Genomic DNA, 23,543 nt, shown 5'->3' on the forward strand with positions numbered 1-23,543 from the left:
AAGTTGCTTCTGGCATGAAAAAAAAAGCTGAAGCAAGAACTATGAAGGTTGACAAGGTACAAAATAAAGACATTTGATTCTGGTTGTGGCAGCAACACTACAACAACACTGCTAGGACAATTTATAGCTGGCTCTCTATATCCACAGATTCTGCACCCACTAATTTAACTATCCATGTCTTGAAAATATTTTTAAAAATTAAACCACCAAACCTTGATTTTGCCATTTAATTGCATGAATCCAAGCATTACAATACAGTTGATCTTTTGTATCCATGGATTCCACCATCCACGACTTAAAAAGTTAACAAAAATACAAAAAGAAAACCTTGATTTTGCTATTTTGTATGAAGGACATCATTTTACTATAGCATTGTATATACTGTAATGGACTTGAGCCTCCGTGGAATTTGCTATCCACCTCCCAAAAGTTTAGTAATATTTGTCAAAACTTGGGAATATTATTATTTTTTGAACTGCTATTCCTAGAATATCAATCAAACATAGCTTTAGCTACAATGGCTGGGAGTTTCTGAGAGTTGTATGCTCTGTCCAAAGCAAGCCAACTTGCTTTGTCCTCTGTTGTTGGAATGTACAATCTATCCATTAACAGCAACAGCATTGAACTATAATTTGGTTTATATTTATTGGTTCATGTCCATCCTGTGATTGATTGGAGACACTGGTTTGGCAACTTTGCATATCACCCGAGTCCAATGAAAAAGAAAAAAAATAGAATGCTATCCACATATTGACAACACTCAAGAACTGTTAATGACTTTAATATCTATACATCCATCTATACATCCATCTATCAATCCCAGTATCTGTAAGGCTATCACTCAAGGCCAAGTATAATTGCCTTCCAAGTGTAGGGTCTTGCCTGTGGTTCCATAGGTGACTGTAGAGAACTATTCTTGACCCGCATGTTCTTTTGCAGTGAGAACATTGATTTCCAGATGGAAAGTGGTCCTGGTCAGGGTTGGCTTGATGCATCCTCCTCTTCAACATTTCTCCCTTTTGCCCTCCATTTGTGCCTCTTCAAATTCTACAGCACTGCTAGTAATAGCTGACTTCCAGTTAGAATGCTCGAGGGCCAGAGCTTCCCAGTTCTCGGTGTTTATGCCATGGTTTTTAAGGTAGCTTTAAGCCTATATTTAAATCTCTTTTCCTGTCTACTAGCATTCAGTTTTCCATTCTTTAGTTGAGAGTATAATAACTGCTTTAGGAGATGGTGATCGAGCATTCAGACAACGTGGCTGGTCCAATGAAGTTGATGGCGAAGGAGCATCACTTCAATGCTGGTGATCTTTGCTTTTTCCAGCACACTGACATTTGTCTGCCTGTCTTCCCAAGAGATTTGCAGTATTTTTTGGTGGCAATGCTGATTGAATCATTCCAGAAGTTGAGTGTGACATCTGTAGATGGTCTACGTTTCACAGGCGTATGAACAGGGTTGGGAGGACAATAGTTTTATAAACAAGCATCTTGGTATCCTTATGAATATTCTGATCCTTAAACAGTCTCTGTTTCATTTGAAAAAATGCAGCACAGGCAGAGCTGAGAGGGTTTTGTATTTCAGTGTCAATATTGACATTTGAGGAGAGGTGGTTGCCAAGATAGCAGAAATGGTCAACATCTTCTAACAGTAATATTGAAATTTTTTTTGAAATTTTACAAAAAAATGGTTCTGTTGGAGGAATGTTTTCTTACATACTTTCCCCCCTTGATGTATTCACACAACTTCATTTCACTGTGAATACAAGCTTCCACCATATCTTTAAAGACACAATGGGAACATATTTTCTCCACATATTACTATTTACAAGGAAGAAAAGGCTCCTTTTTGTAAAGTTCATGGTGCACTAGTGGTGGAACTCACTCCTCAGAAGTTCGCCTGACACCTACTTTATTGTTGATTCAATACCAATCAGAGATCTTTTTTCTCTCTCTCTGACTGCATGTGAGCTTTTGAACATGACTATAGAAAAAGAAACATAGGATTTTGATGTGCGTTTTTAATACTGCTTCAGGACTATAGCTCTTAGCAGTTTGACACTACTTTAAATGCTGTGTTTCAGAATTATAGCAGTTTGACAGCACTTTAAATGCCATGGCTCCATTCTAGAAATAATTTATAGTTTATTGTGGCACCAGATAGACAAGAGTAAATATTTCCTAAAACTACGAAACTCTCAGGATTCCAAAGCACTGAGCCATGGCAGTTAATGTGGTGTCTGACTGCTATAATTTGGCAGTGCGGATACAGCCCCAGAACCCCTGAGTCAGCATGACTGTTGTGAGTTTCCAAAAGCTATGCATACTCCTAAAAGGTAACATTCCCAAGGAGCAATTTTATGAATCTAACACTTTTAGCATTTTCTTTTGTGTTTACATGTCAGTTCTTATATTCTTGGGAATGAGATTGAAGAGTAGTATCAAAATATGTATGATGAATAAAATAAATCAATCTTGCCGAAAATGACTGTTTCACATGCTCCCATTTTCTGGCAGCTGCCTGTGGTATTTCACTGTCTTCATTTTCTCCCTGTTTGCCTTCTTTGGGGGAATGCCTTGTTAAAATGTTATTACCACGGTGCTGTCATTTTTCAGTGCTCAGCACCTTCCTCAGGGAAGCTAAATCCCTGACTAGATGGATGGCTGCATCTCTGGTGAAAACGCAGGCAAAGGCACACACAGTATGCTACGGCTCCATGCAGTGCACAGCCTGAAAGTTCATACATATCAGCTGTGGAGGTAAATTGCAGGACAGTTATTGCCTTCTCCCCAATATATCTTTAACTGAGCCAACAATTACCTTCTTGGCAGTAGAGACCCATTGGAAACCTGAGATCTTGCAGAGTGAATGGTAAAGCACAGAGCTGATCTTGAGAAGGTTATTTTGGGGCTTTGGTTGCCAGAATCCTACTGTCAGGGTATCTGGTTTGGGGCATCTGGGGATTGTAGTTAAAAAAGTAATTCTGTTCAGAATTGGCATAGTTCATGGATACGGAAAGTTGTAGTGCAACACCTCTAGGAAGCCACAGTTTGCCCGCCTTCCCCCTAGCATAAAGAGGAATATTGCAACCTTGATTCATCTCTAAAACACTAGACAATATGTTTTATATTCATGAGAATATGAGCATCTTAGTATCATGGATTTTCAGAATAGGAAAGAACCTGGGAGATTATTTCATACAATATTTGTTTAGTCCATGCATCATAATATTGGTGACAAATCCATATCTGTCCAGACTCTATTTACTCAAAGTTATCTTCAATAATTGAGAGATCACAATTTCTGAAGGCAATTTTTTAAAAAAAATTGTATTTATATACTGTCTTTCTCACCCCTGGGGAGACTCAAGGCGGTTTGCAACATACCAATGGCAAAAATTCAATGCCAACACACAGTAAGACAATTCTATTGCTTTACAACTCTTATCATAATTAAGTGCTTCCTAGCATTTATCCTCGAAATGCTTCCCTGTGACTTTAGTTTTTACTCTCAGAGCTAAAAAAGAACAAGTCTCCTCCAATTTGTTTGCTAAGTTTTTAAGACAAAGGCATGCACAATAGCTAGTGAATCCCAAACTTCAGCACAAGGCAGTCTAAATGGTTTCTACTAGATTCATATTACCACCACTTCCCCGCCTACAGTTCCGGGGTCGCCACTTTCTTGTACTTTTCTATCCCTGAGTTGAATGTCTCTTGAAAAACTGTAAGTTGAAAATGGCCTGCTGAAAAAACCAAACATGAACTCTGACCTGAGAACAGCATGCTTTGTTGGACAGCTTGGAAACCTGAACAATTACCAAAGCTTTCTGGTTCTAAGATAAATAGCTGGTACCATCCTGAGCAATCATTATCTATTATCTCCTACTCTTGGAACTCGATACAAATCTATTCTTGGCACTGAATAAGTCTGGAAACTAGGAAGTGTTGCATTGAAACCATCACTTTCTTGTGATATTCTTTCATTCTGAAGAGTAATGTTCACAGTCTCCCTCAACAATCCTTGATAGCAGGTTAGCTAGAAGGTTGCTCTGTGTTGCTTTGTTTGGAAATAATGCTGAGAATCATGTGAAAATTACACCCCAAGGGCACTAGATCCCATCTGATCTCAGAAGCTAAGCAGAGTGAACTTGGTTTCCACCACCAATGAATACCATGTGCTCAGGCCTGTAGCTGGGGGGGGGGGGGGGCTTGAGGGGCTTCAGCCCTCCCTGAACTTCTCAGGGTGGTCCGTGAGAAGGCCTTACTGGTACATTATTTAAACTGTTATGTTTATTCATATGATGATCTGATCACCATGCTCAATATATCCCATATGCATGGGGGTATTGGGATAAAGATACAAAAGGTTTGCTAGGGTAGATCCTGAGCCTCCCCCTGAATCAAACTCAGCCCCCACTGAATCAAAATCCTGGGTATGGGCCTGCATGTGCTGAAGGCTATATTTTAGAGTAAGGAACTGTATTCCTTGTCTAATGAACCCCTATGAAATTCATGGGAAGACAGTAAGGACCTTTCCAGACAGGGCCCATATCCCAGGCCATGATGGATTTTTACCTGAGGGGTCCAAACAATGTCTCAAGTAAAAGCAAATTAATTTGAGACAAGGCAGGTAAACCCTGATTTGTCACAAATTATTTAGATACCCCATTAGATCCGGACCTTTCTGAAAGGCCTGGTTCTATTTGGTTCTGGGCCCTGTGGGGACAGTCTACTGGGACTGCTTTTACAGTCCCAGTAGTCTGTCCCCACAGCCCAATTTGCTTCTTCAGGCCCCATGAGCCCAGAGAAACAAAGAGGGCATCCACCCCTCCCAAACCTGGAATGTACCAATGATGCACGAGGAGGCAGGCCGGGGGGGGGGGGGGATCGCTTGTGCTCCCCTTACCTACTGGTGTGTCATTGGTACATTCCAGAAAGCCTGAAGAGAGGCCTAATGGCGACCCATTAAGTTTTCCTTAATTTTTAAGACTTTGGAGGGAGGGGCAGTAATTACAACCCTTGGGAAAGCTTCCTCTTTTGGGTGCTGTGGGGACATCAACATGGGCAAAAACACATTACTTTAGCCTGTATTTACCTGCAACAAATTGCTGTCTGGAAGCACCGTAAATCAGCAGACAACTTGAAGGCACACACACAGAGAAAGAGAATGACAGAAGGATAGAGTCTGTTGGCTACTGCTACATTGCTAAGAAGGAAATGACATAAGAAGGGAGAGTTGAAGTGAAGTTGAATGTGATAACAATAGTCAATTAGTGGGGAAATAAAAGAGTAAGGAATGCCAAGTGAGAACACTCCAGGGAACCCAAACTAGCTGTCTCAACCTTTGTTGCCTCCTGTAGGCACACAGCTGCTTGTGTTAAGTGCAGCTGCACACATTTTATCACTGCTTCATATCATACTGTCACTACATATTCCTGAGATATGAGACTGAGTCAAAAGTAACATATAAATTGACAACAGCAGTGACAATTTATATACTGAGTCACATTGGGCAATCCCATTTTGTGCAGTAATTCTAGATCACACAATCTCTTTCATCTGCTGACTGTAAGAAGAATTAGGTCACCTTCTTTTGGGGTTTTCTAATAATTTGTCTCATGTAGGTCACATAGAATCTCTTATCAACTGATATTTCAGAATACTTTGCCTACATCTTTTTATTCCCATAGAGCTCTAACGCAGAAGTTGGGAGGGTATCCCCACAGTGTATAAGTGTGATTGTTATATTTTGCATTTTGGGGTTTTTTGAAAGAGAAAGTGGTTGGGGACAGTGTGTGAGGGAAAGAGACAGGCAAGTGTATAACTAGCATCCTATTAGAGGTATACATCATGTATATGACATACATCATGTGATGGCAAAAAAGCCAATGGGATTTTAGCCTGCATAAATAGGAATATAGTGTTTAGATCCAGGGAAGTCATGCTCCCCCTCTATTCTGCCTTGGTCAGACCACACCTGGAATATTGTGTCTAGTTCTGGGCACAACAACTGAAGGGAGAAATTGACAAGCTGGAATGTGTCCAGAAGAGGGTGACCAAAATAATCAAGGGTCTGAAAAACAAGCCCTATGAGGAGCAGCTTAAAGAGCTGGTCATGTTTAGCCTGAAGAAGAGAAGGCTGAGAGGAGACATGTATAAGTATGTGAGAGGAAGTCATATGGAGGAGGGAAGAAGTTTGTTTTCTGCTGCCCTGGGGACTAGTGCGTGGAACAATGGCTTCAAACTACAAGAAAGGAGATTCCATCTGAACATTAGGAAGAACTTCCTGACTGTGAGAGCTGTTCAACAGTGGAACTCTCTGCCCTGGAGAGTGTGTGGTGGAGGCCCCTTCTTTGGAAGCTTTTAAAAAGAGGCTAGATGGCCATCTGTTGGGGGTGCTTTGAATACGATTTTCCTGCTTCTTGGCAGGGGGTTGGACTGGATGGCCCACAAGGTCTCTTCTAATTCTATGATTCTATGTGTGTGTCCTTTTCTTAATGGGAAAAGAGCTACTCTCTCACTCCTGGGACTCATAAAAACGATCCCCTTGGCAGCTGTCAGGCTCTATAGAGCTTTGATCTGAAGAAAGATGAGATGTAGGAAGGAAGGAAACAGTATTAAGCTGTGATCACTCTTCACTGAGTAAGCACAGCTTAGTACTGTTTACTCATTAGCTCCAGAAATACAAGTATCCAGTTCCTTTAAAATTATTTTAATGAGTTATCCTGAGATTACATAAAAAAAGATTAAATCTACTGATTGCTTTTTTTTTAAAAAAAAAGATTAAACTCTGACCTACTGTTTTAATAATGTTAATTATTCTTCACATAATTAAAAAGCATAAATTAGAATGTGGGTGCATCAGCATTAATTAAGTACAGAAATGTCCTGTAAAAGTCAAGCCTGGGGAAGGGGTCTATGGGCAGCATCCAAGAAAGGTTGGTGTCACACTGACAATCTATCAAAATATAACCCCCGCACCCTTGGACAGACAATTAAATATTTACAGTCCATTCCATGGGAGACCAAATTCTAACTGTGAAAAGAAAAGGCAGCATACTTTTTGTGGTGAACAACTAGAATGGTGTCTTCAAAAGGATTGTATAATTCCAGTTCTAACTATTCAGCTAAAATTAATACACAGTTTGCTTTCTATACAGATGGTTTAAAATAGCAACCAATTAGTTCCCATGTGCATTTTAAGATAATCACATCTACCTCTGTCGCTGATTGCCTAATTATGCTTCGCTGGCTTAGAAAAAAACATTGCTATTTCAAGTTTACTCATTGATCTGAGGTAAGTGCAGTTATTATGATTACTGCATGTTTAGTTCCTAGAGGTCAGGAATGGTCTCCTTATTAAGTTGTCAAATTAGAGGTCTACAATAAGCTCCATATAATTTTAGGGAGCCCAAATAATAAAGAAATTTATTTCTGTAAAAATATGTCAGTTGGAAATGCACATCAGATGTACAACCTTGTTGCAAAAAAAGTACTCCAGAGGCTTGCACACAGGTGTGAACACAGATGGTGGTTCACTTAGTCCTTCTCTCCATGGTCGTACACAGGATCTCTGTAGTGGGAGAGACTCTAACCTAAATCTTAGTGATCCTACTCAAGCACATGGGATGGGAACAGAAATCTGCATTGGGGTCACTGAGGACCTTATCACATTTACCCTCATCCCCACCATTCCATTTTGCCAGCAAGCATGGCACCATTTATGCCAGTATGTAATATTATATAGGATGAAAATTCCTTATAGTTTAAACTATGTGTTTTCAGAAATGCATGGGTTAAAACATAGAGATGTGTAGTATTGGTAGTGTCACATTTGGAGGTTCCTGTGCTGGCCGGATGAAGAAGGTGTGATAAGAAAGTAATGTGCTTCTTGCAGTGAGCTGAGATGTGAGTGGACATGATTGAAGGTTGTCTTGTATATATTATGTAAAGCTACAGTGTTGCTTTCCGGTGAAAGCTGAATTAAGGAGTCTGGTGTCTTTACCAGTTCATGCCTTTCAAGTAGAACTTGGAAGGTCGAAGCAGCTGAGATAAAGAAGGTGATTTATCTCAATTTCCCACAGTTTCTCCATCACAAAGGGGAAGTGTCGCATAACCAGGGCAGAAATGTCCTGGCTCAATTGGTGGCAGCACAACATGGGAAACTTTCTGTGTTGACAAGAAAGCTTCCTAGGATGCATCCACACTGGTTGGGGGTGGGGCCTCTGCCAGAAGGGTGTTGTGTGTATGCCTATCCATTTCTCAATTGGCTGGCAAGCATTCTAGGAGGCTTAAATTGGTAAGTGTGATTCGGTCCTCAGGGAAACTAACCCTCACCCAGCAGTTAAAATGCAGTTAAGTGCTTTAACAAAGTCTTAATGAAACATAAACAAATATATTGTAACTTTTTTTGTCATTGTACAAGGATGAGTCAAAAAGTTTTGCCCCCTTGTCATAAAAATGTTATGAATGAACATATAACAGCAGAAGTTGCTAAAGATCATAGCCTGAACTATCCTCTACACAAAACTACTGTTCAACATAGTCACCATCAATTTGTACACATTTGCGCCATTGTTTAACCTAGGCATCAAAACCATTTTGGAAAGTTTCAAGGTTTTGCTTCGTGACCCATGATTTTAAAATTGTTTTAACAACATTCAAATCACTGATTTTCTTTTACTTGTTTGGACCTCTGAAAGAAATCTACATGGTTTCAGATTCATGATTTTTTTTCAATTAGTTCACACAAAGAGTCTCCATCCATCTTCCACTAGCCCAGCCTCTCTGAAAATTTTAAAACACAATTTGTCAAAAAATTTGCCCATGCCTGACACACGCATGCGCGCACACATATACACACACACATATAAGATATAAACTTTATAATATATAATAAAAGATATAAATTTTGCTTCAAAAAGGGCTCTGTGGCTGAAAAGGTTTGAGAACCCCTGCAGTCGATAATGCCTCTTCTTTCCTCCATGGCCAGGACAAAGGCAGTTGGGATAGAAGGAGGGCCTTTTTGCATCTACTTGTGGGCCTATACATAGTGGAATTGTGTCTGCTTCTTCATCTCTCCCTCTCCACCAGAACAGTGGCAGTTGGGATGATGGCAGGCTTTCATTTGCACCTGGACTTAGGCACAATTGAGGTGTGCCTACCTCTTTCTCTATTCTTCTGCAGACAGGAAGGAGCTGAAGTTGACCCTCTCTCTGCTTTCCTTCTACTTGCAGGCAAAGCTCTTTTTATTCAACCAGGCCATTGTCTTATAATTCATGGCTATTCTCACTGGGGCTATTGGGAAAAGTTTATCACCCTGACTGTAAGCTGTCTCAGAAGACATTATTTGACCCTTTGGTGATCCTGAGAGATCTTCACCAGAAGTAGAACAGCTCAAGATGAGTTGCCATGTGTTCAGCTATTCACCTTCAGATGAGGTTCCGTCTATGACTTCTACAAAGAAGACTTCTACGGACAATGCGAGCTCTTTGGCTTACAAATTGAGATGAGCACCACCTCCCAGAGTCGGACACGACTAGACTTAATGTCAGGGGAAACTTTTACCTTTACTATTCCGCTTGCACCTTCAAACAAAGTTACTGGAAACAAGAAGGAGGTGGATTTTAAAGGTGAGAAATTGGCCCATAAGTAACAACTAGTCAGAATACAATAATTAATGCCCTTGTTACTTTTATGTCATATTGTATGATGACCATATGGTCTCTGTGACCTATACAGATTGGATGAAGGTAAGATTTAACAGAGCACAACACTAAAACAAATAGGCTTTCTGTATGGGCTTCACATACGCAGCCATGGATGCACATCAGTGTGATAAATTTTGATTATGTACTTCTATAAATCTACTACTAATTCAATTGGGTAGAAGTTTCTGCATTCAGCATTAGCTATTGCTTTGGCATCTTCTGGTGAAAATGCAATTAATGGCTTTTGACATCTCATTTTCTGATATAAGGGGAATCAATGAAATATGCAGCATTACCAAGTTTTCTAGAGTGCTGCTGCATCATGTACTCAATTAGAAATCATTTATTTAATTCAATGTTTGTAACGGATGTTTAATAGACTGCACAGCCATTCAAGGATACTGACAGACAATGGTAGTGCTGTTTACTTCAGACATTGATTACAAGAATATTTGCCCTCTTAAGAAGGCCTATGGGAGAATCCAGGTTAGTTGATCAAGAGAACCTTGTGGAAGAGTCACGTGCAAAAAACAAATTTATATTAAAGCAATGTGAGAAGGCACAACTACCATCTCCATTGTGTTGGTAGAAGACAGACCAAGGTGGGCATGCAAATTTACACTTCCTTTAAGGTCGTGGTTCTCAGCCTGTGGGTCTGCAGATGTTTTTGCCTTCAACTCCCAGAAATCCTAACAGCTGGTAAACTGGCTTAAATTTCTGGGAGTTGTAGGTCAAAACACCTGGGGATCCACAGGTTGAGAACCACTACTTTAAGAAGTGATCTGATAAAGGATTTCTGCAACACCTGATGCAAGACTTTTCATTGGGCGACTGAGAAAAGGAACATGTGAATCTGACCTTAGTACAGCTCAACTGTCAGGTTCTTTCTGGTCTGTACTGAATTTGGGAATATTGTTGAAATGGCACATTGCCTCACACGTGCCTTTGAGCGGATGTGTTTTGCCCTTAATTTGTCCTTAATGAATGAGCTCTGAGCCTGCACTGTTTGAAGTTAGCTTTGCTAACTGCTTTCTACTGCAAATTGGTTTAGCTTAAATGAAGTCAGCTCCAAAAGCCCAATTCCGTTGCCTTGTCTTCATCCCCTGGTGAGGAGTGCAGTTCAATATCCTGCAGTTTACCATTTTTTTTAAATATTTGTATGAATATTATATTTAGCTTTAGTGGCATGCTGTGGATATGAGTGCTGTTAGGCAGGCAACACCCAGTTTCAATTCCTCTATATTGTATAATTTTTATATAATAACTGGATCTGTTCTGAAATTTCTCAATATAGGGCTGGCTGGATAAATAAATAAATATCTCTAACATTTAGTGGTATTTAAACTTAAATAAAAGGGCTAATGCACCTTTACCAAGATATACAATATATAAAAAGCAATGGCAGCCAGGAATTTGTATATTTATTGTGTAATACTATTTGAATTCAGGACAGCCCTTAAGGTATAATTTCCACATGAATCTGACTCAATATTCATAGAAACCCTACAGGTTGGGCACACTTATTTGTGGCTCAGTGTGGAAAAGAGTTACCATCTATACTTGAGTATAAGCCGACCTGAATAATAATAATAATAATAATAATAATAATAATAATAATAACCACAACTTTATTTATACCCCGCCACCATCTCTCCAAGGGGACTCAGAGTGGCTTACATGAGTCCAAGCCCGACAACACATCAATAAAACAAAAAGCAATAAGCAAATAAAACAATACAATTAATATAAAACACATATAAACAATAACATGCAAGGATTTAGAAACCTATAAGCCGAGGCACCTGATTTTACCACAAAAATGGGAAAACTCAGGTGTAAGATGAAGGTGGAAAATGCAGCAGCTATTGATAAATATCAAAATAAAAATAGATGCCAATAAAATTACATTAATTGGGTTTAAATGTTTTTGAATATTTGATATTTTGAATATTGAAACTGTAATTTAAGATTGTCCAACTCTGCTTACCTATATACTTGAGTATAATCCAACCCAAATATAAGCCAGCCAGGACCCTCACTTGAGTATAAGCTGAGGAGTGCTTTTTCAGCCCTAAAAAAGAGCTGAAAATTCAACTTATACTCAAGTATATACAGTATCTTCAGGAATCAATTATTATGCTAAGGTGGGCACATTTTGGAACATGGATGGTCACATCAGCTGGCTTTTTGGTTCTCCAGAGATCTAGAGGGCTTAAGCATCTGGAATGGATGCATTTTGAATGATTTTAAATGATAGGAAATTTCTTACTATCTGAGATTTCTGTTTCGGGTAGATTTTTTTTTGCCGAAAAATCAGAGGGTTGGAACATTTTTTTAAAAAAAGTATATTTTAGTCTTGAACGAGACAGTGCAAATGGAATGATGATGTCACATTACTCCTATGTGTCTTCAAATTGACCAAACTTCTCCTAGAATTTTCTTGATGAGACTTATTTTCAGGAGATCTGCCATTCCTTTCCTCTAAGATCCCACACTGCCATGTAGTTCAAATTATCAAATCAGATTATCCACATTATCTGCTTTGAACTGGATGACATGAGTCTACACTGCCATATAATCCAGTTCAAAGCAGATAATCTGGTTGAATCCAGACAAGACAGAGGCACTCCTGGTCAGTCGCAAGGCCAAACAGGGCATAGGGTTACAGCCTGTGCTAGACAGGGTTACATTCCCCCTGAAGGCACAGGTTCGCAGCTTGGGTGTGATCCTGGATTCATCACTGAGCCTGGAGCCCCAGGACCAGGGGAGCATTTGAACAGTTCAAACTTGTGTGCAAGTTGTGCCTGTACCTTGGGATGTCTCACTTGGCCACGCTAGTCCACACTCTGGTTACATCCCGTACAGACTACTGCAACGTGCTCTACATGGGGTTGCCTTCGAAGACTGTTCAGAAACTTCAAATGGTCCAACAAGCGGCAGCCAGGTTGCTAACAGGAGCGGCACTCAGGGAGCACACAACTCCTCTGTTGTGTCAGCTCCACTGGCTGCCTGTTTGCTTCCGGGCACAATTCAAAGTGCTGGCTTTAGCCTATAAAGCCCTACATGGTTTCGGTCCAACTTACCTATCCGAACGTATCTTTCCTTATGAACCATCTAGGATGTTAAGGTCTTCTGGGGAGGCCCTCCTCTTGCTCCTGCCTTCTTCACAGATGTGTCTGGCGGGGACAAGAGATGGGGCCTTCTCAGCAGTGGCCCCTCAACTGTGAAACACCCTGCCTAGAGATATAAGATCAGCTCCCTCCCTCCTGACTTTTTGAGAAAAGGTGAAAACCTGGCTTTTTGAGCAGGCCTTCCCAAATACGGCATAGCTAAATGGAATTATGGAACTACTTGAAAACGCAATGGAATAATGATTTAACATGGAAACGCTCATGATAATTTTTTAAGGCTTTGTACAGTTTATATATTTTTTAGGGCTGGTCAATTCGTTTCGTTAATTCGTAATTCGTTAAAAAAATCGTTAATTTTTGAATTACGAAATGATTACAAAACTTATTTTTAAACCTGGAAGTGTTTTTAAATATCGAAACGGCAGGCGCCAAAAAATTTTGTATTTCCGTCCATTTCGGAAATACGTAAGATGGCCACCTGGCTTGCTGGGAGCTCTCCTCTCTCGGCGCCGGCTGAGCAAGCGAGAGGGCGAGCGAGAGGGCGAGCGGCGAGCGAGAGGGCGAGGGCGAGCGGCGAGCGAGAGGGCAAGCGAGAGGGCGAGCGGCGAGCGAGAGGGCGAGCGAGAGGGCGAGCGGCGAGCGAGAGGGCGAGGGCGAGCGGCGAGCGAGAGGGCGGGCGAGTGGCGAGTGAGAGGGCCCGCCAGAGTGAGTGCCTGCCTTCCCTCAATAATAATTTCTCCTCCCTATTCTACAAAATTAATAATTAAATTTAAAAAATATTTAAAAAATATTTTAAAAAAAGGGCGCCATCTTTACAAAATGTTTTGTAAATATTTACGAAATTTTGTAAATACCGAACTATTTTTTTGGAAAATTTTGTAATTATTTTAAATATCGAAACAAAAAAACACCCCAATTACAAATCGATTTTAGAAACAAATTTTTGCGTTGTTACCCAGGCCTAATATTTTTATATCATATGCTATTGTTTTTAACAGAATTTTTTTATTGTTGTTACTTGTTATAATTGTTGAGGCATCCAATTGTTGCCAATTTGTGAACTACTCCGAGTCGCCTCTGGACTGAAAGGGGCGGTATATAAATATAGTAAATATATAAATGGCAGTGTAGAAGGGACTAAGGCTTAGAGAGTGCAACTTATCTAGGTCATCTAAAGGGCTTTGTCAGCTAAGGAGGGATTTTAACTCAAAGTTCTAGTCTGATACTCAAATCACTGTACCACAATGACTCTCAAAGAGGTGATATATTACTCTGTTTTGCCCAATTAATTGATAACATGCTCTGGTTAACACACTCTGGCTATATTTAATGGATTTAAACTCCAACTCATACAGCCCAAATTGTTGGCCACCACAGCAGATGTTTGAGTAATTCTGCCTAAGTGCTCATATGTTAACTCTCCTTGTGCACTTCATAAACTTATGACCTGGTTTTGTACCATCCTTTTAATGTAAGGTAATCAATCAAATCAATTTTGTTTTACAGCAGTCTTTGGATTTCATGGATTTACACGTGATCTTGAACTATTTGCCTAAACCTTGAAAATTAATGTTTGGTCAGTAAAAATGGATTTTAATGACCTTTCAGTGGGTAAAAGACATATACTCTAGCAAAGTCATCTCCACCATATATTATGTATGGAGGAACTCTCAACCTTTGAAAACAATAGCATAGAGATGTCACTTTTGAATACAGACCTCTGGATATTTGGCCATCTTTTCTGTTGTTTCTCATCATGTTGACTTGCTTATATAGCTGTTCATTCTTTAATTAATTTTAACTCCTTTTGAATTATTTCCTTTCTGTTGTAGATATTTGTATAATAGTAACTCAACTTTTAAAGTTCTCCAGTATGCAATATTGGTACCACTTGTCATAAGTTACAATAAATTGTGATGTTGAGGACTATATAGGCCAGTATTTCTCAACCTGGGGGTTGGGACCCCTGGGGGGGGGGGGGTTGCAAGGAGGTGTCATAAGGATTGCCAAAGACCATCAGGAAACACAGTATTTTCTGTTGGTCATGGGGTTCTGTATGGGAAGTTTGGCCCAATTCTATCATTGGTGGGGTTCAGAATGCTGTTTGATTGTAGGTGAACTGTAGATCAATCACAGCAACGACAACTCCCAAATGTCAAGGTCTATTTCCCCCCAAACTCCACCAGTGTTCACATTTCGGCATATTGAATATCTGTGCCAAGTTTGGTCCAAATCCATCATTGCTGAAGTCCACAGTGCATTCCAGATGTAGGTGAACTACAACTCCAAAACTCAAGGTCAGTGCCCACCAAACTCTTCCAGTGGTTCAATTCCATTATTAGTGAAGTTCAGAATGCTCTTTGATTATAGATGAACTATAAATCCCAGCAACTACAACTCCCAAATGACAAAATCAACCACCCAAACCCACCAATATGCAAATTTGGGATAGTTGGATATTTGTGCCCAATTTGGTCCAATGAATGAAAATACATCCTGCATATCAGATATTTACATTACGATTCGTAACAGTAGCAAAATTACAGTGTTGAAGTAGCAAAGAAAATAATGTTATGGTTGGGGGTTACCACAACATGAGAAACTGTATTAAGCAGCATTAGGAAGTTTGAGAAGCACTGATAGAGGCAAATCTTCCCCATAAAATGTAGGCTAATGCTATCAAAATAGTGATTAAAATATGTAAATATTTAAATATTGATGACATTAAATATTTTTATCATTTGAACTTCAACACTGACTCTTCCTCTCCTTAATCCATATTTTGCAGACTTTAAACATAATCTTATCTATAGGACTTCAGCCATTAAAATATAGTAGTAAAGTCAGCAATTCACCTGCCATAAGCCGTATTAAATATACAATGGACTTCCTGATAGTATCAAAGTGTTGTCAAATGTCTAGTGTTTTGTTATGGACAGTAATAATTCCTTGTCCTTGTAAATAAACATGATAGCCACATATAAATACTAATACATGGTGTGACAATTCTAGTTATGTTGTAATTTCTTGGCAAGTTTCCGTGCTTTTGAGTATCTTTAAATGCTGGATCTAAATTGAGGCTTATTATTTGAGTAATAAATTCATTAACAATTCCATATCACCTTGATCCCTTAATTAACCCCCTTCCCCCAATTTTAAATGAATTCTTAGTAAATTGTGTCCTGCTATAACTGGAATTGTAGTGCTGACAATTTTCCAATACTGATTTATTTTTTATGAAATTATTTAATCGTTTGATTAATTAACAACACCGAAAGAGTCTTAAATGTGTATTGCACATATTTTAAAAAGACTAATGGCACATAGAGATAATTTCCTGTAATCCAGTGCAAAATTCATTGACAATTAATCAGAGATCCCTGCTGTCTTTATCTTGCTCAAAGAAGGATGACACCAATAACTAATCCTCAATAAATAGTTTAGGCAATTTCAACTCAGAGTAATTAAACTAGTTAATTCTTATCACTCATTATCTTATCCCAACATTTCTTACCTAGGACACCTACGTGAAACTGCTTGTCTTAGTTGTTTCTTCTTTTTGTTTGATTTATCATGTAACAAGATGATAAAATCAATGTATGAAAACAGTGAAGACAAACGATGACGTTATTAGATCGAAACAGGATCTGTATCTTAGCTGAAAAGACAAGTAACACCAATTTTCAATTATTCTTACATCCTAGCTTCTTTATATTAAAATCAGTACCTGATATGTCTAGTTAATACAATTACATTTAAGCTCAATTCATGCTAAATACTAGGGACGTGCGATCTATTAAAAATGTTCAAAAGTCATAACAAAACTGGGGGCACTGGTATTTCATTTCTAAAGTGTTTCTAAAGTATAGTTAGTGAAACATTTGTTGCTATAATGGGAATTATGAAATTTCAATACTATTTCATTATAGTAATGCATATAATTACTATAATTGGGGAAACTTTCTCCCTCATTTTTACAGCTATTGGGGTGAAACTCATTACAGTGGTTGAACATATTTACCACTCTTAGCCCACCAAATTTCAGAATGTTTCACTTATCCACGGAGTTTTGGGGAATTTTCAGTTTTTATAAACAATATTTTTTAATAATAAAGAAAACATGTTCCTAGTTTTAAAGTATTATTTCCTGTTTAATTGTGTAATCCTTACTTTGAAAGTAGTGGTACTACACTGGGAACTTTGTTTTTGCACCAAAAACTTTATTAAATGGGTGGATGATGTTGTTAAACTGTTGGACTGGATAGCAAAATGTGCTATAACATGATGTCCCTCATGCAAAGACAAAGGTTTTGCAGTTTAATAAACTTTCACCATGTTTTTATTATAGAACCAATTAGGAAATGACATTGATAACCCAGGAACATAAATTATAGTGTAGAAATTTAAATTTATTGGAACTTTGGCTGGCTACAGAGGGGCAAATCCCTCTGATGCTGAGCAGTGAACAGCATTCTGGGAAATGTAGTTTGGGACAGGGCCTTTTGAATTCTCTGGCATAGGGCTCCTCCCTTCCCAAACTACATTTCCCAAAGTATTGCACTGTTCCCAGCAAACACTGCTCCCTCTTTTTCCTGCTCCTAATGGTGATATGCCATTAATTTACAGAGGAAAGGCAAGGCACTAAGTCAGCCTTTTTGGCTTTGCTTTGCTTCCTTTCACTGAATATGAAGCTGACTTTAGGAGCCCTCCAAGATTTACAAAAATAAAATGAAAACATATGGGGTAAATTTTAATTCTTAAATTTTTGGTGTAGGCCATGTCCATGTATCGGATATCACCTTGTAAGTACGAATTCAACACATTTGATACAAATTATGAGGACTAACAAAAAATGCTACACCTCTACTAAATACACGAACAGGTTGAAAAGACTGTTCAGCAAGCCAGTCCAATTGAATTTCTCATTATTCAGTGGTGAAGGGGAAATTGACACCTTTAAATGGAAAAGCTAACACTAAACCTGGTCACCAAAATAAGAGCGTATCACTTTTGGATTTTATTTATTTATTTATTTAAAACATTTATATTCTACCCATCTCACTCTGAAGGAGACTCAGGGTGGAACACAGGATATATACGGCAAACATTCAATGCCGAGACAAGAATTATTATATGCATACATAAACATTTTTTAGAAATATCTCGGCATGAAAACACACTGTTTAAAACTGTATCGATCATCTGCAACAAATCTAATTGGCCTGGTAAGGTTTCCTATTGCTGCTTTATTGCACTGTCCCAAAAGCTTTGTCCCACAGCCAAGTTTTTACCATCCTTCTGAAGGACAGGAGGGAGGGGGCCAATCTGATCTCACCAGGAAGGGAGTTAAAGTCTTTAACTTCAATTTTTCATATTGAAAATAAAATCTAACTGTTTTTATTCCATTATTATATTTAATTGTTGACATGTATATGTATCATTCATTTAAGGAACAGTGTATTGGACTGGCAGCAGGGATCAATATTATTTAGATATTAATTTACCTTGATATTCATTGGAGTTTGATTTCAGGACCCCCTGTGTATACCAAAATCTATGGATGCTCAAAGTCTCATTATACACAATGATGCAGAAAAATGGTATTGGTTATAAAAAGTTTGCAAAATCAATGTTTGCTTTTGGGAATTAAAAAAAAATCCAAGTCATGGCTGGTTGAATCTGTGCATGCAGAGAGATGATTGTATGGAGATAACAAACATGAGGCTATTGTCCTGTTTTGATGTTGTAAATGGGACATATAATATTATGAGTGTTTCCTGGGTTGGTTGCCACAATTGTAAATGTTATTAAAATCCATCTTAAAATTCTGCCAGTTGACTGATGTAGAGTTAATATGGCATTGCCAAGCAAGATGATGAAAGATGATGCATCCAGACCTCACCTACTATGACCTTCCTACTGTTCCTCATACATTCTGAAGCAAGGCTGCTAGATTCATGGAACTCCATTCTTTGTTGGATTTAAGATGGGTTTTCAGGATCAGATGAGGAGATGGAAAGTGGAACATGGACATTACATCATGGTAATGCATCTTATGCAGTATCTCTGCCACCAGAATTGAATACTGTGGTTACTGTGGACCTCCTGATTCCTCTAATGCCAAAACTTATGCCATGTTGGAATAATACAGTGTTTCTCAAGCTGGGGATCAGGACCCCTGGGGGGGATCACGAGGGGATTTCAGAGGGGTCACCAAATACATGGTCTTAGGAACCCCTTTGGCAGAGAAGGCTGAAGCTCTCTCCACCTGTCCTCTTCCTTTTTGGAAAAGAAGGACGAATCCTCTCACCAAAGGCCCTCCTCCACTATGATTGGCAGGCCTTTCAGCCAAGGAGAGGGCTGTTTTTGAGATGCCAAGTGAGGGGCGGGGGGAGAGCAGGCATGCTTGGCGGATGGCAGTGGGGTGCACATGTGTGGGCGAGGGAGAGCGTGTGAGGATGGATGGAGGGTCGTGCCAGCAAGTTCCCTCAAGGCATGGAGGTTCTGTGTGGGAAGTTTGGACAAATTCTATCGTTGGTAGGATTCAGAATACTAGGTGAGCTATAAATCCCAGCAACTACAACCCCTAAATGTCAAGGTCTATTTTCCCTAAACTCCACCAGTGTTCACATTTGGGCACACTGAGTATTCATGCCAAGTTTGGTCTAGTTCTATCACTGTTTGAGTCCACAGTGCTCTCTGGATGTAAGTGAGCTACAACTCCAAAACTCAAGGTCAATGCCCACCAAACCCTTCCACTATTTTCTGTTGGTCACGGGAGTTCTGTGTGCCAAGTTTGGTTCAATTCCATCATTGGTGAAGTAGAGAATGTTATTTGATTGTAGGTTAACTATAAATCCCAGCAACTACAACTCCCAAATGACAAAATCAATCCCCCCAACCTCACCAGTAATCAAATTTGGACGTATTGGGTATTTGTGCCAAATTTGGTCCAGTCAATGACAATACATCTTGCATATCATATATTTACATTACAATTTATAACAGTAGCAAGATTACAATTATAAAGTTGCAACAAAAATAATGTTGCCACAACATGAGGAACTGTATTAAGGAGTTGCATCATTAAGAAGGTTGAGAAACACTGGACTAATGTGTAGAGAAAGGCAAACGGATTATGATGCTGCTACTTTAATTCTTTCAGAGTTAAATACTGCTGTTACCTTAATATTCTGGCCAGCTGAAATGCTTCAGTGATCTAATAATTTTCTGGTTCACCCTTAGTAGAAACCATGGCAAAGATCAAATGAAGTTTTTATTATTTGTCTATCTTTCCGTCTACCTATCTAGTCATTCTAGTGTATTACATTTGGAGTTTCTTCTATTACAGCTTCGTGACAGAAATAGATTAGCCAGACAATAATGCACACTTTCAATGATGCTACAACGGTTTCCAGAAAGAAGTTAAGTGGCTGATTACAGCTTCATAGTGTTTCAGGCCTCTTGGGGTCTATTAATCCCTTGAACTTGGCTATTTCCACGTAGCTTTGCTCAGTGAATCTCTAATGAATTATACTACAAGGGAGATTGTTCAGCTTTTGAACCAGCCCTTTAGCTGTGCCTTTAACATGCAGGCTATTACAAAAACGAAGCTGCTAATTCCTAACAGCTGCCTGGGACTGTTTATTTATCTGGCCAATTTGCAATCTTAAGGTCAGGGCATTCCAAGTGTGCAATCACACATATCCTCCAACATTTCAGCAATGAAACCTGGGACACGTGTGACCAATAAATGTAGAGTGCAGTTAAGTTAGCAAAAAATATTAATGCTGAAGACCACACAAGCTTTAAAAAAGTCAACAACAGCTTGCTCTTTACTAACCCTATTGAAATAGCAGCCAGGATACATTAAGAACACCAGATTCCATCTGATCTTTGAAGCTAAGCAGGTCCAGCCATTGTTGGTACCTCAATGAGCGACTGTCAATGACTACCAGGTGCTATAGGCTATATTTCATTGTTTGGTTCCTCATCATATCTTAATGCCTGATAACAAAGACATCGCACACATTTTCACCTGCCCCATCTACCATAGAGATCAATTACAATAAGTTTCAGAAACCAACAAACCATTGCTAGATAAAGCAGGAACGGAAACAAAAATTAGAAAAATCCTTTAGTCAAAGGTAGGCTGAGGTAATGTGAAAATGAACAGGACTTTTTAATGCTTCTGAACCCATTATAAATAATAATACTTTATTTATATATCGCTCTATCTCCCCAAGGGGGACTCAGGGTGGTTTCAAAGCAACATCACCAAAATATACAGAGTAAACAGCATAACAAAATTAACAAAACAACATAAGCATAAAATTATCACAATTAAACATATACATTAAAAATAATCCTGCCTGTTCTGAGCAATTAAAAGGCCGGGCCAAGGCTAGTGCAAACTCAAAATATGAAGGGACCGGGAATTAAATACAGTGCTATAAAAAGCTAAACGGCAATAGCAGTTCGCCCAGATTTGGTCTTTTTAGGCCCCAAGCAAAGAGGTATCCCAATATGCAGAAGTTATATTCTTAAGCTAGGTTTGCTTTCTAGAATTTATATTGTACCCCACAGTTTCGGATGAGAAGATTTTATTTCCTCCTTGTGACCCTAAGAGCCTGGAGAAGGAAATATTCTTTTTCCCAAGGAAAATTTATTCTTACCAGTAGAGAGGCTGCCATGACCCAAGAGCATCTGCAAATATGTACAGGTTAAGCCATCCTAACTTCTAGTGGCCTTGATAAAAGGTTATAAGAACAGGAAGAAAGATGCCTGCTAAGATAACCTACATAGATATCTAAGCAATTTAGTGGAGAGAGAGAGTAAGCTACGAAGGGAGGCAGGGGAGTGGTTACTAGGGATGTAAATCTTCATAAATTTTATTCTAGTGGGCAGGAATGAATCACTTAACTATTTTTCTTCCTGTTGTGAGAAAACTCTCAAAAATATGCAGTATTTGTAATCCAGGATCAAGAATGTGAAAAATCCACGTAAACAAAGCCTCTTGTATTTTCTATGCAGAAATTTCATTTTCTGCGCAGAAAATCAAGTTTTCTCCCCAGAAAACTTGCTCTCTTGTTGTTGTAGTCTTCAAATCATTTTTAACTAATGGCAGAGAGAATACAGAGTGACGAGTGTTTCTTTAGGTTCTCCCTGGATGGACTAAGACTTTGCCTTTACTAAAGAGAAGGGGATAGTTCCTTTTAAAAACAGATAAGGTGCAGTCTTCACATTGAGTTAAGGTACAGTTTGCACATTGTAAATAAGTCCATTTTTGAGTATAATTTTTAGACTCATACATAAGTATAAAGAATTTCTTGTCTGCAAGCTTAATGCAAATATTTTCCCCATCTCTAATAGTCATACATTATAATAATGGTGTAAAATTGATTATAGAATGGGTTTGATCAATGGGCTGCATATAATTTCTAATATGTGGGGCAATATGGCATTTTCAATGTCCTGATGTTGTGTTCTCTGTGACGCAGCCATGCTTGCTGCCTTCCTGCCTCACGGCATGCTCCCTCCTCACAGCTGAATTGGAGAAATGTCTTTGCCATTTATTTATTACTTACAACTCCAAGTAATTTTCTGCCTGTGTCTGGTCCCTCAGGGAATACCTAGGAATGAAGAACACAGATGGCACATGGATGTGACCAGTAGCTACGGAGCTTTAAATTATACTAAATGTAGTTGCTTGTGAATGAATTAAAACAACACATGTTTCTAATGAGGGTCAATGTGTGAGTTCTCTGAAAGAGGAGGTTATTAAAGCAAATGTCTTTTGAATAAGCAATGAGGAAATTACTTCCTGAACAGCAAATACCATTTACTTCTCAGTAAAATGCGACTAGTTTTTCACACCATTTAGCATCTACTTTCAATGAGTCCCAATTTACGCCGGTATAAAACCAAAATCTGGATAGAAAAAGCAGTATTGTAAATATGAGGGCTATTCCTCAATGATTTAGTCATCCATATATTTGGGGATGGCAGAATTAGGTTCAAGAAAAGTAATAATGCAGAATTAAAATTTATTGAACTAAACTAATGTTAAATGCTACAACCTGTTTCAGGCTATAAAATTGTTCACCAGGGGGATGTTATTTCCCAAACAAAGCTACATAACAGGAACAGCTTGCATTAGATTTAATTGCATTCATGTTCTGGAATCAAGTCATCTGGTTGAATCTCTTCTACTGAAAAATCACATGGTACACAATAGATTTGGAGCTGATGGAACAACTATAGTTATTTTCTATGAGACATGTGTATATTTAAAGCAGGTTACAGTTCATTCAAGTATATCCATACCCTCCAAAATTTCACAAAAAGAAAGTAGGACACATGTGCCCAAGTAATATTACTAAGGAAGACAACATACATTAGAAGAAGCTGCAGAAGTTTGATTTTTTTTCTAAATTTCCTACAACAAGCAAGTTGGCAAAGTGGGGTGCTTTACCTAGCTATTGTGATAAGGTCCTTTGTGACAGTTAGCAGTGGAGACTTCTATCATATCTGTCTGGTGTCTTGCTGCCAAGGGAGAACTGAAAATATCAGGAAATATAACAAAAATCATCATTTTTTTGTATCTAATCTATGTCTCTCAGTGCATGATCTCAAACAATAATAATCAGTAAATCAGTAAAGTGGAAGATAGACAGAAAAGAGGAAGACCAACTACAGGTGGATTG

General features: G+C 38.7%; 1 protein-coding gene across 3 annotated transcripts in view; it reads right to left on the reverse strand.

The window, feature by feature from the left end:
- The window catches only part of ZNF804B (zinc finger protein 804B), a 290,105-nt gene that overhangs the window by 45,098 nt on the left and 221,464 nt on the right, over positions 1 to 23,543 (reverse strand). The window contains exon 2 of one of the 3 annotated variants that reach the window (XM_060782299.2): positions 22,425 to 22,469. The exons of the other annotated variants lie outside the window; for them this stretch is intronic. Within the exon in view, the coding sequence (XP_060638282.2) occupies positions 22,425 to 22,469 (45 nt within the window). The remainder of the gene's footprint in view (positions 1 to 22,424; positions 22,470 to 23,543) is intronic. 3 annotated transcript variants of the gene reach the window in all.

This window comes from Anolis sagrei, chromosome 6, assembly GCF_037176765.1.
Source record: "Anolis sagrei isolate rAnoSag1 chromosome 6, rAnoSag1.mat, whole genome shotgun sequence".
Classification (NCBI taxonomy): Eukaryota; Metazoa; Chordata; class Lepidosauria; order Squamata; family Dactyloidae; genus Anolis; species Anolis sagrei.